We start from the raw sequence: 16,382 nt of genomic DNA on the forward strand, positions 1-16,382 counted from the left end.
TATACAAATTCTTCCCTCTTTATATAAGTACCCCTCAGAAATATAGAAACCTCCTTGAGGCTTTGCTAAGCATTGGGTATAATTTTCTTTGAATTCGAGATCATTAGTATACAATTCCTTAATGTGATTAAATCCCAAGATTTGAGATCCAAGGGAGATTAACAAAGTGTGTCTCCTAGAAAGGGCATCAGCCACAACATTATTTTTCCCTTTCTTGTATTTAATCACATATGGAAATTGTTCTAAGAACTCTACCCACTTAGCATGCCTTTTGTTTAGCTTGCCTTGGCCCCTCAAATATTTAAGTGACTCATGGTCACTATGAATGACAAATTCTTTGGGAATAAGGTAGTGTTCCCAAGTTTGAAGGGCCCTAACCAAAGCATAAAGCTCCTTGTCATAGGTAGGGTAGTTAAGAGAGGCACCCTTGAGTTTTTCACTGAAATATGCAATAGGGTGCCCACCCTGTAACAAAACCGCACCTATGCCAACTCCAGAAGCATCACATTCTAACTCAAAAGTTTTTGAAAAATCTGGTAGAGCTAGAAGTGGTGCATGAGTAAGCTTATGCTTTAAAGTTATGAAGGCATTTTCTTGTTTCTCTCCCCATATAAATTCCACATTTTTCTTGACTAAATCATTTAATGGGGAGGCAAGTGTGGAGAAATTAGGAACAAACCTCCTATAGAAGCTTGCCAAACCATGGAAGCTCCTAATATCTCCAACACTTTTAGGAGTGGGCCATTCTTGGATGGCCTTGATTTTCTCGGGGTCCACATGAACCCCTTTTTTGCTAATTATAAATCCTAGAAAAACTACACTATCTACACAAAAGGTACATTTTTCTAAATTTCCAAAAAGTTGATTTTTTCTAAGAATATCAAAAACTTGCCTTAAGTGTCCTATGTGATCACTTAGGCTCCTACTATATATGAGGATGTCATCAAAATAAACTACAACAAATCTACCTATACAATCCCTAAGGACATGATTCATGAGACGCATGAATGTACTAGGAGCATTGGTGAGCCCAAAGGGCATCACTAACCACTCATATAATCCAAACTTGGTCTTGAAAGCGGTTTTCCATTCATCTCCTTCTTTGATTCTAATTTGATTGTATCCGCTTTTAAGATCAACTTTAGAAAATATGATGGCTCCATGAAGCTCATCTAACATGTCATCAAGCCTAGGGATGGGGTGTCTATATTTCACAGTGATGTTGTTGATGGCTCTACTATCACAACACATTCTCCACTTGCCATCTTTTTTTGGAACCAACAACACTGGAACAGCACAAGGACTTAAGCTCTTTCGAACCCAGCCCTTCTCCAACAAATCTTGGACCTGAGACTCAATTTCTTTAGTTTCTTGGGGGTTGGTCCTGTAGGCAGGCCTATTAGGTAGGCTAGCTCCAGGTACCAAATCAATTTGATGTTCTATTCCTCTAGAAGGAGGAAGGCCCATTGGACCCTCAGGAGGAAATAAATCATCAAATTCCTTTAAAAGTGTTTTTATCCCCTTAGGTAAAGTCTCATGTCCACTAGATGTGGCAGTGCAAGAAAGAGTTCCTTTACAGAGAAGGAAATAAGAGGGTTGTTGAATCAAGAGGGTTTGTTCGGAAATTTTATTCTCTTGACTAACGACCTCTAGGGAGGGAACTCCTTTCTCCCTAGATTCCTCTCTATCCTTAAGTTTCACAGACTTTTTTTTCTTCTCTCTTTTCTTCTTTTTTTATAAATCTCTTTTCACTATCTCTTTTGAGTTTCATTTGTGCTTGATCCTCAGCCACCTGTTGAGGAGAAAGAGGATGAAGCACAAATTTTCTTTCCTTATGTGTAAAGGTAATCTCGTTAGTAAGGCCATTGTGCATGGTTTTCTTATCAAATTGCCATGGCCTTCCTAATAAGATGTGACAAGCTTCCATTGGTACTACATCACATAGCACCTCATCTTCATAGTCCCCAATGGAAATTTTGACCTTTACTTGTTGGTCAACTGCTAAATCACCATCCTCATTAATCCAATGGAGTTGATAAGGTTTAGGATGGGAATTAGTAGTTAAACCCAACTTCTCAACCAGCCTAGTGCTACAACAATTACACCATGAGCCACTATCAACAATGAGAGAACATGCACTGTTTGAAACTTTGCATCTAGTATGAAATATGTTCTCTCTTTGTGATAGAGTATCACTAGGTTGGTTGTTGAGGAGTCTCCTAATCATTAAGAGCTCCCCTTCATAAGGAAAAGTAGACTCTACACCTTTCTCTTGATCACTTGCTTCTTCCTCACTATTACTAGAGGAAGTAGTAGCCTCATCTTGGCTACTATAAATGTCATGCCCCCTCATGATCATTACCTTCTTTGTGGGGCATTGGGAGGCAATGTGGCCTCTCCCTAAACATTTAAAGCACTTAATATCACTAGTCCTAGAACTAGTGTGTGTAGTGTCCTTTCCCTTTCCCTTATCTTTTTCTGTGGCTAGATTTTTGGAGGGTTCAAAAGATTTCTTCTTTTCAAAAGTTTTTCCCTCCTTCTTGGAATCTTTCTTTAGAAATGAAGAGTTGGAGCTATTTTTGTAAGATTTTCTCATTCTTTGTTGTTCTACCCTTACACAAAGTTGGACCAAGTCATTTAGGTCCCTGTAGGGTAGTAGCTCCACTTGGTCTCTTATTTCTAAATTAAGACCACTCAAAAATCTAGCTACAGTAGTAGCTTCCTCTTCCCTAATACAAGCCCTCATCATTAATAACTCCATTTGTTGCCTGTACTGTTCTACAGACATGTCTCTTTGTTGGAGCCTTTGGAGCTTATTCATAAGCTCCCTCCCATAGTAGGTAGGAATGTGCCTCCTCCTCATTGCACTTTTAAGATCATTCCAATATTGAATTGGAGGATCATTGTGGAGGCGTCTCTCTCTCTCTAGGGCTGTCCACCAATACATGGCATGCCCTTGGAAGCTAAGGGCAGCCAAAGGTACTTTCCTCTCTTCACTTACCCTATGGCAAGCAAAGAGTTGCTCAACCTTCATTTCCCAATCTAAATAAGACTCCACATCATCTTTGCCAAAGAATTGTGGGAGGTCAACCTTGACTTCCCTTGGCCTAGTAATTCTCCTAGGAGTATGTTGGTAGTGATCCCCTTGATTCATGCTTTCATTAGGGGATGTGTATTGGGAATGTGAGCTCCTACTCTTTTTCCTATGTTTCTTCATATCTTCTTTCAATTTTTCCTCCTCTTGTCTTAAAATTCTCAACTCTTCCTCAAGATAAGCAAGTTGTCCTTCTCTTTCAATTCTTTCCTTCTCTCTTTGAATGGACTCTTGCTTTTTCCATAGTTTAAGTGATTTGAGCTCTTTAGTAATGTAAGAAAGACTTTTTGGAGAGCCATCACTTTCACTATGGGAGGAATCTTGAGACATGTTAATTCAAGAGATATTTTTCACACAAAAATAGTTTTTATGAAAATAAGGTTTTGGAGTGCTTTAGACTTGGCACTTAGAGGTCTAAGAGTACAAATTGAACTTTGGAGGGAGGTGAGCTACTAAAGAGCCACTTAATAACCAAGTCTCTTCAAGTAAAAATCTCTAAACCCCTTGTACTTTTGTCTTGCACAAAACAATTTTCACAAAGAACTTTTCTAAAGAAAATAACAAGCAAGTGCCTATGTGTACAATTTATAAAATGCTTGAAAACATAAAGAGCATGAAAACATAAATTGCTTGAAAACTTAAATGACTGAAAACATAAATTGCTTAAAACATAAATTGCTTGAAAACTTAAACTAGACGTTGAAAGCAATTAAACCTAAGTGAGAGCTTGAAAGGCACCAAAGACCTTCAAGGACCACTCTCACAAGTACTACACGTGATTACTATAAAAGTTCTTAAGGAGAGATGGAGATACACCAAAGGCACTCCAAGACACTCCTTAATAAAGGCCTTGTACAAAAAATTTAGAAAATAAAAATTACAAGGTAAATGAAATTCAAATTTGCTTCAAATGAAATGTAAATTTACACTCCAAATGAAATGTAAGTTCACTCTCAAATGAATTTAGTGGCTGCACCTAATTTCAAGGAAAACAAATTAGCCACTAATTTAGAACAAATTTAGAGACGGATTTTGTAATGAAAAACTAGGTTTTAGAAACCAAAATTTCCGTCACTAAATTTAGTTCTAAATTTTCACAAAAATTTTCACAATTGGTTTAGTTTCTTGTTGCTCCAAATCAGCCACCAATTGCAGCCTCACAAGGTGTTTCACTCCTCTCTTTAGAAGCAACTTTGATGTTAGTCACTTCTAGGTGTTTCCAAGAGCCTAGCCACCAAGAGAGAACAAACTCCCTAAGCAACCACCAAAGCCTTCAAGTGGATGTCCTTTGCCTTGGCCTCCTACACCTTTCAAGAAGCACTCAACCACCTTCAAGACTGAATATTAGTGCTAAAACTGAAAATGAACAATTTAGGAAAGCTACACCAATTGGTAGAAGAGAAATGAGACAAAACTAGAAAGAGTTCCACAAAATTGACAAGCAAAAATTAAGGCAAATTTTGAAGGCTAGCACACAAAGATTAACCTAGGAATGGTACTAGAATGGATTACCAAATCAAAAGCTAAGATTAGAAAACAAAATAAGACTCAATAATGTGGCTGGTCACAAAGAAGTACATGTAAAAAAAAATATACCAAAACCGAGAGCAATACAAACAAGTTTTCACTCCTATTTGGCTTTTTCTTTTGCTTTTTCTTTCTTTTCTTTTTAGCAAAATATTTTTCACTTATTTTTCTTTTGATGTTCAGGAGTTTTTAATGCCTTTTTATCACTTATAAGTCTCGGTTTCAATATAGAAAAACTGCAGAAAAAATTCACACAAAACAAGAGGTGTTCACAAGTAGGTTTTTCACTAGTGCTTCACTATTTTGTAGTATTTTTTTTAGGTCAAATTTTAAGCACTTTGTTTCTTTGTTTTTCTCATGCAATTAGGACACATACACCTCTGTTTTGCCTCTGTTTTATAGCTCAAAAAATTTCAATAAGTTTCAGCCACACAACAAATCACAAAGGAACCTAATAGGAGAGTGTTTATGAACTTTTCTTGACAAAACTTTTAATATGACATAAAGGAAACCTAACTCTAGGAAATTTGCTAGAACTAATAGCAAATTAGGAACTCAAACATGTAAATCAAAAGCACATTTAGGTAGGTTCAGATTTAATAAGGAAAAGACTAACAAAAATCGGACTCAACAAACACAAAACAAAATTAGGTCAAACAAGCTAGTCTAGGAATTTTCAACATGTAAAAGGACTACACATGACATTCTAAGACAAAACAAGTGATTCAAAAACAAAATCTATGCAATATGAATGTTGTCCAATCACGGACACATGTTATAGAATGGATAGACTCAAGAAAAATAAAATGCACAAGTACAAGAACCTAGGCGCACAACAACAATTGATTCAAGAAGAATAGGAACAAGTAAACAAGAATCAATCACTTCATATATGACATATAGGATCCATCAAAAATCATATTAGAACTAGATCCTTGCAGCAAACATAGATTTAGACATAGACAAGGAAGAAACAACACGGATTCAAGTAGGAAAAGTTAGAACAAAAAACCTCAAGAGCACTAGGCTCTAGATACCAAAAATGATGGAGCTACTTGGAGGAGATTGAAGTTCCTTCAAGCTCTCCATGCTTAGGACCGAAAATGCTCTTGAGTTGACCTTGAAAGAGATCCGAAACTCCTTGAAGAAAGCTCCAATGGAGTAGAAGTCTTTGAAGATGATTCGGTTCTCCTTAGCTTGTTGTAGAAGCTTGAGGAACCAAGACAAAGTTTGAATAAGCTTTGAGGGAAACCTAGAGTGGAAGTTCTCTACGGTTTAGGGACTCTTGAGTTGAGAGAAATCTGAAGATTTAATCTCATTTATGTTTCAAAAGTGATTACAAATGTAGTGTTTAGGAATTTATAGGGAAAGGTAGCTTGTAGGAGAAGCTATCCTAAACCATGGTTCACTAGGAACCATGGTAGGGTAAGCTTTAACCCCCACGGTTTAGGAAGCTTGTAGGAGAAGCCATCCTTGACCATGGTTCACTTAAGAACCATGGTAAGGTTGCCTTAACCTTCCAAGGTTTAGAAGCTTGCAAGGCAAGCTTCAAACCTTGAAGAGTAACAAGTGAATTTCGGCCAAAGAACAAGTAGGAGAGCTAGGCGGCCTTGGTTCATATTTGCTCCTTGAATTAATTCAAAAATGTTTGATTTGGTTTAGTTAGGTTCATCATATGATGATGAGACCTAGCTAAATCAAATCTATGAAAAATTAGGAGCAAAATGAGTCCAATATGTAAAATTTTGCCTAGGCCCAGTTCTGGCCCAATTACTTGTCACACCCCAAGCTTTGCTAAATGTCACCCCCTTTTCCCTACTGAAAAAATAAAGAATGAGTGTGTCAACTAGGGAGGTTAAATGGAGTTAAACTCTCCAAGTAACCTACCTCAAAATCAATATACAAACACTAGAAAAAGCTAGTAAAGTGCCTCACAAATACAAAGGCAAAAATAACCTATACACAAGACTATGTATAAACTGTACAATATAAACAAGTAGAACTAAGGTCTTCTCTTCATGATAGAGCATTCCAAGTGAAGATTATCTTGGGCCTAACAAGCCCATTAGTCTTCTCAAGATCCAGCTCTTCCTGTATCCTCCTAGCCATAGCTCTGGTCACTGGGCCCTTGGCCCATGGTCTATCAGACTGTCCCGTTTTGCCACCCCTATCTATAAGTAACCTTCCCACATGCTATCGTATAACTCTTCATAAACATTTTCTTTTAAGTTGGACTGCAAAGAAAATTATTATTTTCTCAATTGTAAAATTCACTCAAGAGTAACAAAATTGATGGAGAGAAGGCTATTGTGAATTTGTACAAGTGATACATGATTCGGTCCAAGCTTGCATTTTCCATGACACAAGTTTGACACCCCATGTGACCATAAAATCCTACTTTGGTAGAAATACTTACTCAAGGAGATCCCTTGACGCTGGAGGTGAAGTTCCTTTGATGGATCTTTGATGCCTCTCAACTTTGTAAGTAAAGTTATGGATCAAATTAGACACTATTCAACTTCGGCTAACCACTAAGTGGATAATGGTGTTTGGTCTAAGAATTCTCAACATGTCATTAACTCCCTATCCAATAATCATGAGCATATCATCCCCCTATCTACCATTTTTGAAATTAAAAAAAAATGATAAAGAAAAACTACCAAAAACATTTATATAAGACTTATACAAAATGACAGTTCGTATTCAACATACACACACATATATATATATATATATATATATATATATATATTATAATTTATTATAAATTTCAGTTATATAATAAATATTACACGTTCTAAATATTTATTTTTTTAAAAATTATTATATTAATAATACATAAAAGTTAAACTTAAAATAATGTAAAAATATATATATTTCTCTGTTTTTAAATCACTCGCCTTTTCCTTTTGCCTTTTGTCTAACAATAATGTATGTTCCCAAAGCTTTTTCCCATGCTTTAACACTTTCTTCTTCATCTCATCTCAGCTTTCTCTAACGTCTTTCACCTTTCACTTTTCCCTTCATGTGCACGCACTCTGGCATATCAAGGTAACCTCAGTGTCAGTACTCTTCATTTTCCTCACACTTGTTCTTCGCTCCAACGGTATCTCAGTTGGAGATGTTCCCTTTGGCTGTGTTGCTTTCCCTTGCGTGCAATTTTCTTGTTGCACCTGTGAGCTCTGTGACCGATGAAGGCTCTGTACTTCTAACACTGAAGAAGTCCATCATCACAGACCCAGAAGGGTCCATGAGTAACTGGAACTCTTCTGATGACACCCCATGTTCATGGAATGGGATCACATGCAAGGACCAAAGTGTTGTCTCCATTAGTCTCCCAAAGAGGAAGCTTTATGGGGTTCTTCCCTCTCAGCTAGGGTCTCTTTCCCACCTCCGACATCTGAATTTGAGGAACAACTACCTCTTTGGCAACTTGCCTGTTGGGCTCTTTGAAGCACAGGGACTACAAAGTTTGGTGCTTTATGGCAATTCCTTTTCTGGGTCTATTCCAAATGAGATTGGGAAGCTCAGGTACCTTCAAACTCTTGATTTGTCACAGAATTTCTTCAATGGGTCTTTACCTGCTAAAATAGTCCAATGCAAGAAGCTCAGAGCACTTGTTCTTAGTCATAACAATTTCACAGGTTATCTACCAGATGGGTTTGGTGGTGGGTTGTCTTCTCTGGAGAAACTTGACCTTTCTTTCAACCAATTCGTTGGTTCAATTCCTAGTGACATGGGAAATCTGTCAAGCCTGCAAGGCACTGTTGATTTGTCTCATAATCATTTTAGTGGTTCGATCCCAGCTAGTCTTGGTAATCTGCCTGAGAAGGTTTACATTGATCTAACTTTCAACAATTTAAGTGGTCCAATACCTCAAACTGGTGCTTTGATGAATAGAGGACCAACTGCTTTTATTGGCAATTCTGGTCTTTGTGGCCCCCCTTTGAAGAATATGTGTGCCCCAGATACTCATGGTGCTAGTTCACCTTCCTCTTTTCCATTTTTGCCTGATAATTACCCACCTCAGGATAGTGATGATGGTTTTGGGAAAAGTGGGAAAAGTAAAAGGCTAAGTAAGGGTGCTGTTGTTGGCATCGTTGTTGGGGATGTAGTTGGAATTTGCCTTTTGGGTTTGTTGTTCTCTTATTGCTACTCAAGGGTGTGTGGTTTTACTCAGGATCAGGAGGAAAAAGGTTTTGACAAGGGAGGGAAGCTGAGGAAGGAATGCTTATGCTTTAGGAAGGATGAATCTGAGACCCTATCTGATCATGTTGAGCAGTATGATCTTGTTCCATTAGATGCTCAAGTGGCATTTGATTTGGATGAACTTCTTAAGGCTTCAGCTTTTGTTCTGGGAAAGAGTGGAATAGGGATTGTCTACAAAGTAGTGCTTGAAGAAGGGCTCACCTTGGCTGTCAGAAGATTAGGGGAGGGAGGTTCTCAAAGGTTTAAAGAGTTCCAAACGGAAGTTGAAGCAATAGGAAAGTTGAGGCATCCAAATATTGTTACTCTCAGAGCCTATTACTGGTCTGTTGATGAGAAGCTTCTCATCTATGATTTTGTTCCCAATGGAAGCCTTGCTACAGCAATACATGGTAAGTCTCATCAATTACAAGTCTGTTTTTTCTAACCACAATTGAGAAATGCTTGGAACACACTCTCTGATACACTCTTCCCGATTAGTTGAAATTTATTGAAAATCTCAAAATTTAGTGACTCTCGCACTCCATTTAATGAATTTCTCGTAAGATTTTGTAGTTTTTAATGAATTTTAACCATTAAGACGGTATACTAAGAAGAGTGTGTTGCTAGTAGTTCTCCTGTTGAGAAATTTATGATCTCTACTTTTGGTACTATGGTAGTTTGTCCAATTGATTGTTGGTTCCATACTTCCATTTGATGTCTTCAGGGAAAGCTGGACTTGCCACATTTACTCCACTTTCTTGGTCTGATAGACTGAAAATCATGAAAGGAATTGCAAAAGGATTGGTCTACCTACATGAATTTAGTCCAAAAAAATATGTCCATGGAGACTTGAAGCCTGGTAACATACTGTTAGGACAAAGCATGGAGCCCCACATTTCCGATTTCGGTCTTGGACGCCTTGCTAACATTGCTGGTGGGTCCCCAACCTTACAATCCAACCGAGTGGTCACAGAGAAATCACAAGAAAGACAGAGGAGCTTATCCACAGAAGTTTCAACCAGTCTTTTGGGAAATGGTTATCAAGCTCCAGAAACAATGAAAGTGGTGAAGCCATCACAGAAGTGGGATGTTTACTCATATGGGGTGATTCTGCTAGAGTTGATTACGGGAAGGTTGCCTATTGTCCAAGTTGGTAACTCAGAAATGGACCTTGTTCAATGGATTCAGCTCTGCATTGATGAGAAGAAGCCACTCTCAGATGTATTAGATCTGTATTTAGCTGAAGATGCAGATAAGGAAGAGGAGATCATTGCAGTTTTGAAGATTGCAATTGCTTGTGTCCATAGCAACACAGAAAAGAGACCCATAATGAGGCATGTGCTTGATGCTTTGGATAGGTTATTATGAAGCTTTGAATTGTGAATCCTGTTCATTTGTGAGGCTTTTATTCTCTAGGAATGCCCCAACACTCTCCACGATACTTTCTTTATAACACTCTCTTTATTATTAGATAAAATTTATCGAAAATCACAAATTTTATGAATCTCGCTTCTGATTTGACAAATTTCTCTAGATTTAGTGATAAAATTAACTAAAATTTGTGATGTTTAACCAATAATGAAGAGAGTACCAACAAGAGAGTATTAGAGAGAATGTTAATGCATTATTTTTATTCTTTGTTACAAGGTCGAGACGGGTTTCAAGCTATTATGATTGTGTAAATTGATTCACTAAATCTATGAATCCTTATTGTATGGAAGAAAATGTGGTAATATGTTTGAGGCAGAACAATAACATAGGAACTGATTTGTGTTGTTATGGTGTGGGTATTCTACTTAGTTTGTTGCTATTTCATCTATTCTATTCAATTTTATTCAGTTTTTTTTTTTTTTTAAATCTTAATATCTTGGTTTTATTAGGCCAATGATATTGACACTAGAGTCTATTCTCTTTTGAGTCTTTTCGCATCACATCTCACCCTCTCACTTTGTCCTGTTCAATTTATTAAAATTGGCACCTTTGACATGCATATGGAACCCGTGTGAACTTGTCTCCCCCACACACTTTGAACGATCAATGAAAATAAGTTTGTATATATATATATATAAATTGAGAGACCAATAAAATTTATTAAATTGGAATAATTGTTTTACACAGTTTATTTATCTGATTTGACGTTTTATTCTTAGGCTGTGTAGATGATTATCGTAATTGGGTAGTAGATGTCACCCATCTTGTTTTTTTTTCTCTCAGCATTTATTTGAACCGTTAATGCATCATGCATGTCGCATGCCATGCTTTTGTGTCATGTATATGCACCCTCTTGCAATCTCTACGCTATTTGAGAATAGTTTCATTATTTTCTCATCATTGCCAATTAATTAGGTTTAACATTGGATAGAATATCTAGGAAAACTAATGAATTGGAAAAAAAAATGTGATATGATATTTTCTTTATCTAAATTTTGAAGGTATAGTGTCTCGGATAGGGAAAAATTTCCGGACTCAAATATTTAAGAAAGATTTACGTTTATCTTATTAAAAAAAACTATGATGGTGCCAAAAAATGAGAGTTAAAGTAGTATAAATAAGTTAACTAATTTTGGTTTATCTTTAAATGAGAATATAAATGTATTTAGAATATACATGTATTTGATAATGTTATACCTTTCTTTACTTTGATTTTTAAAGCTAATATGTAACTTTAAATTTGTATTTTCGTAATCATTAATTGATTTTTGTTAAGGTGGTTAACTCCTTCAATTTAAAAAAAAAAAGAGAGTAATATACATAAAATTTTATATTTGTATTCATTTTTATTATTATAATCTTTTATTGATAAAAAAAATCACTATACATAAAAAGGAAAAAAAATTAACATGTGGGATAAATTTTCTATCTTATTTTATTGACCAATTTCTTGAATTTGATGTGATGATTTTCATCAACATGATTTTATCATAGACATACTTTAGCATTAAGTATCGAAAATTATAGAAAAAAGACACACTAGAAAGGAGGTTAAATAATGTCTATAAAAAAACTCCCACTTTTTTTAGTAGTAAAATAGTAACGCTAATAATAAAGAGTGCGGGAGAAAAGACATACGAAATACACAATAATTTTTACACTAGTTTGTTTCAACTATTAAGACCACGTCTAATTCTCAATCTAACTAAATTGAGTTTCACTATCTTAAAAAAGATACAAGTATTCTTTCAACAAGTCACTTCTGGCTTAAACTGAAGTGTTCTTTAAATTGTCTCTTCAAGTAATCTACCCAAGTATTCTTTCACACAAAGTCTCTTCAAGCTTCAACACAAATTATTCTTTTACAATCAAGTCTCTTTAGGCTTAAACGAGTATCCTTTTACGGAAAAACCTCTCTAAGCTCAAACGAGTGTTCTTTTACGGACAAGCCTCTCTAAACTTAACCAAGTATTCTTTTACTAACAAGACTCTTTAGGCTCAAACAAGTATTCTTTTAACAAACAAGTCTCTTTAGGCTAAACTCTATAAAAAACAGTCATGTTTGCGTAAAATCTTACAAATGTTGTTTTGTTTTACAAACAAGATGTGATACAACGGATTAAGAACAATGTTTTTACAGAAAGAATGAATAATTTTTTGTACAAGAGTTCCTCTAAAAAAGATTTCTTCTTTCTGTTCTTAAAGTTCCTTATATGGCCTAGATGAAGATGACCATTGCAAAATATTGAGAGTTCCTCACAAGTTTGCTTCATATATCTTCGTTGCGAGTCTCTTGAGATGAGAAATGTCTATTGAAGCATTAAATGCTTTCATTAATTACATTTCACCAAATTTTTAGTTTTTATCTAATCAAGGAGACTACTTATCAACTTTAGGATACCAAATGGACTTTTTGTGGCATGTGTTAGCGAAGAGTAGATTATGCATCAACTTTTACTGACTTTCTTCATGATTTTAAGGATTTGTTTTTCCTTGTTTCTTGCGCAAAACATGAATTAATTCACTTTAATAAATTTGTGAGTTCTAACGAGCTTTCTTTGTTTGATCTATTAAGCAATTGATTAGTATGCACTAAGTAGTCATTAATCATTATAAATGATACGCATTTAAGACTTTATGAGGTAAAATTGTGTGCAAAATCACCTTGTCACCTCTTTATATTATGTAAAGGGAATTAGTTTGTTAACAAATATTTAAGAAATGCTTTTGATACCAATGATAACAAAACAATTAATATATGAACAATAATATTGAAATAATTAGCACTTATATGTCATTATCTCCACAAATTGTTGTTGGTCATAAATTGAATGTAAAATTGAGTGAAAAGATTCCTAAAAAAGGGGGAAAAAGATATTTAAGGATAAAATTGTCACAATAAAGTAGAAATCAAAAGTGATCGAGATGAAAGTATCACTTTATATATTATTAGTGGAAACAAAGGCACTTCGTGTAGTGGAATAGTGTGTAGTGATTTTTTTTTATCAATGTGCAATTATTATTGTACCAGCCTGGCCGAGTGGCCGAGCCAACAAGCCCAGCCAAGGTTGCAAGGAACGTGCACCAAATTGGCCGAGTTACCAAGCTTGGTCAAAAGACAAGGACATCAAAATGTCAAATCGGCTTATAAAAGCCACATCATCCACCAACCACCACTAAAAAGATAAGATATGATTTCAACACCTTACTACAAAAATCGTGAAATCGGTAGATAGTGATAACCCTAAATTCATCGAGATACGTGCATTATATATAAAAGACATCTACATTATCAAGAACTAACTTAAGTATCAGAGTCTCTTTTATAGGTATCCCCTCATTGAAATAACCAATCTACCGAGCAGAGGAGATTCATTGATCTCACCTAGGAAAGTCGGGATCAAACCACCCCAGTTGAGAACAATTATTATTTAGTAAAAGTTTTTTTCAAGATCAAATTTTTTTGTATGACCTTTATTAAATATTCTTGTGCAATTTTTTATTTTTATTTTAAAGGTTAAACTTATTAAAAATATTGTGTACACCAAAATAGATAATCACCTTTATATATACGCTAGTGTAGAAAAGACATTCCCTACCTCTGTGAATTATTTTTAAAAATAAATAAAAATCATATAATAGTGAGTAGTTAATAAAAATACAAATGATTATGGAGTGAAATTTACATAAAAGAATAAAAAATTTGTAATTTGTAAAAAGATAGTTATCTAAAATGTGGATACCAAATGAGACAATTCTCTATATTAATAGAATAAATAATATATTAGTGAAAAAAAAAAGACTCTTCGTGTATTTGTTTAACTACCTACATAAATTGAATAGAGTGCAATTATTATACACAGAAAGACTTTTGTAACCTTTAATAATCTCTATTTAACAGTTTTTTTTTATTTAAAAAGTTAAAATTGTCCTTAATAAAATGTACTGGAAGATAGGAAATCTTCTTTATATACAAGGATGGATATATGTAGATGTATGGATTGTAAATAACATTTAGTAATTATCAAGTTGTTTGTATTTCACAATTTTAAATCCTTTAACTTTTATTGTTATGACTTTTTTGCTTACTACCAAAACCACTACGTTGGATGAGTCGTTAAGATTACAAACAAGAGTCGAGGGGACCCCACATTTACATATAGTAAGAAGTGGTTCAACTTTAGGATGACCAAACCATGTGGCGCTAATTTAGGAGAAATGGACTCCACCAATTTTTTTGGAGAATTCTTGGCTGTCATGTGGTTTTAACTGCTAATTAATCTCATTATTCTTCACTTGACTTTGAAACTTACCACTTTGTGTTTTGAGTTCTTTCTAGTCAATTTTATTCCAATGCTTCAATATAAGAAATATTAGCATTTTTTTCTTTCTATATTTGCCATATTTAGCTAATGCTTTGACCAGTTGCAAACTATTTATTTCTGTTTAACTGTTTTTTACCCTAATAAAAGAGAACACCCAAAGGCTAGGAAAAATAAACAGAAGTACCTTTCTATCTTTTTATCACAAGGAATTAAATAAACAGGGGTCCCAAGAACGTTACACAATAATTGATACAGTGAAAAAGTTGGATCTAAGCCAATGGAGGGAGACATGTCATTGTCATGTTTAAAAGTGAAAGTAACTTGCAAATAAATTACATTGAATTTGAGAAAGAGTGGACAATAATTGTCATCAAAAGTCATTGCTAAACATTAATTTTGTTGTTAAACTCACGTGGTATTGTGCTCCAATCTTGCAAAGGCACTTGGGTGAGGATTTAACTCCTAATTTGTTGAAATTTATAAGATGGATCAATGTGTCATGTAATCATTTACAGGAATATTATTAATCACCAATAATGTGCATTCTAGAATTGGAAGAGCTTAACTATTAACTATTTTTGTTGTTTAACAAATATTTTTCATTCATTAAAATTATGTATTCATACTAGAGGATTAGCATGTGGCATTTTTACGTAGAAGAAGGATGTAAACGCAAATAATATTTTCAATTATAATATTTTAAATAGATCCTCTAATATGAATCGTTAATCTCACATTAGTTAAAAATAAATCAATTAAAAATATATAAGAAATGTGACCATTATATCCAATCTCTTGATAGTCGTTATCATTAGCCAATTAGTCTGATAGAGTCTAAGATAAATCCCAAGATAGCAATTAAACACATGGAGGGCATATGGACAGGAAAGTCTACCGGGAGAAATAGAATAGTTAGTGATTATGATTATACGATATTAATTGTATTGGATATTACACATATTCAATATGATACAATTATTTTAAAATATATAAATTATAATATATGTAAGATACGTTTTAACGTATATATTAATATTTATAAAATATAATAAATATGTAATTATAAGTTTGATCAAAATTCACAAATATTAAATATATAAATATATAATTGCTATTTTGCAAATTCAAATTTAAAATATATTTATTGTACAATACTAAAAATTAATAAATTGAAAATTATTTCATCATAAATTATTTTTTATTATTTATAAATAAAAATAATATTACCAATCTCATTTATTTCTTAAAATTTTATTTTCATTTATATTTTATTGAGGGCCAATGTTTCTATGTTTTGAATATTAGACATGTTTATATGTCTTATTTAATTGTAATGGGTATTTCATAATTTTAAAAAAATTTGTATACTTCATCGATAAGTATCACGAATAAGTGAATAAGTTTCGATGAAGTATTTGAAAGTATCAAGATTGAATGAAATTTTCATTATAATTTTAAAGATTGGGATACTTCATCGATACGTATTGGTAAAACATCTAAAAGTATCGTATCAGATACAAATATGTGAAACAAATTGAAGTATCAGTACTTTAGGGGAGGGGAAGATGACTTATCCTTGTTTAGTGTGGACAAAGAGGAATCAAAAGACAATGTTGTTGGAGGATATAGAGGTAGAAATTGAAGTAAATATGGATTTCAGTGTTATGGTGTTCAGGAGTATGCCTATAGAGAAAAAAGGGAGACCCAAACCATGAAGTTTCGTGGGGTAATCATGGGAATAGTTATCCTTGTTTAGGTGGATAGTGAGGATTGCATGATTTAATATCCAAAAATACTTGTTGAAGACAAGGGGTGGC

The 16,382-nt window shown here is 34.2% G+C and overlaps 1 protein-coding gene across 1 annotated transcript; it reads left to right on the forward strand.

The window, feature by feature from the left end:
- Window positions 1-7,532: 7,532 nt before the first annotated feature.
- Window positions 7,533-10,588, forward strand: LOC109809952 (receptor protein kinase-like protein ZAR1). The gene is made up of 2 exons (XM_083066791.1): window positions 7,533-9,219; window positions 9,534-10,588. Exons 1-2 carry the CDS (start codon window positions 7,743-7,745, stop codon window positions 10,175-10,177), a joined length of 2,121 nt encoding a protein of 706 aa, XP_082922917.1. The 5' UTR covers window positions 7,533-7,742; the 3' UTR covers window positions 10,178-10,588.
- The last annotated feature ends 5,794 nt before the right edge of the window (window positions 10,589-16,382 follow it).

This window comes from Cajanus cajan, chromosome 11 (assembly GCF_000230855.2).
Source record: "Cajanus cajan strain Asha chromosome 11, NIPB_CcT2T_4, whole genome shotgun sequence".
NCBI lineage: Eukaryota > Viridiplantae > Streptophyta > Magnoliopsida > Fabales > Fabaceae > Cajanus > Cajanus cajan.

Bases quoted from the DNA above. Each gene is read 5' to 3' on its own strand.
- LOC109809952 (XM_083066791.1), top strand. From the start codon at position 7,743: ATGTTCCCTTTGGCTGTGTTGCTTTCCCTTGCGTGCAATTTTCTTGTT. The intron at 9,220-9,533 runs GTAAGTCTCATC...TGATGTCTTCAG, and splicing joins CCTTGCTACAGCAATACATG to GGAAAGCTGGACTTGCCACA.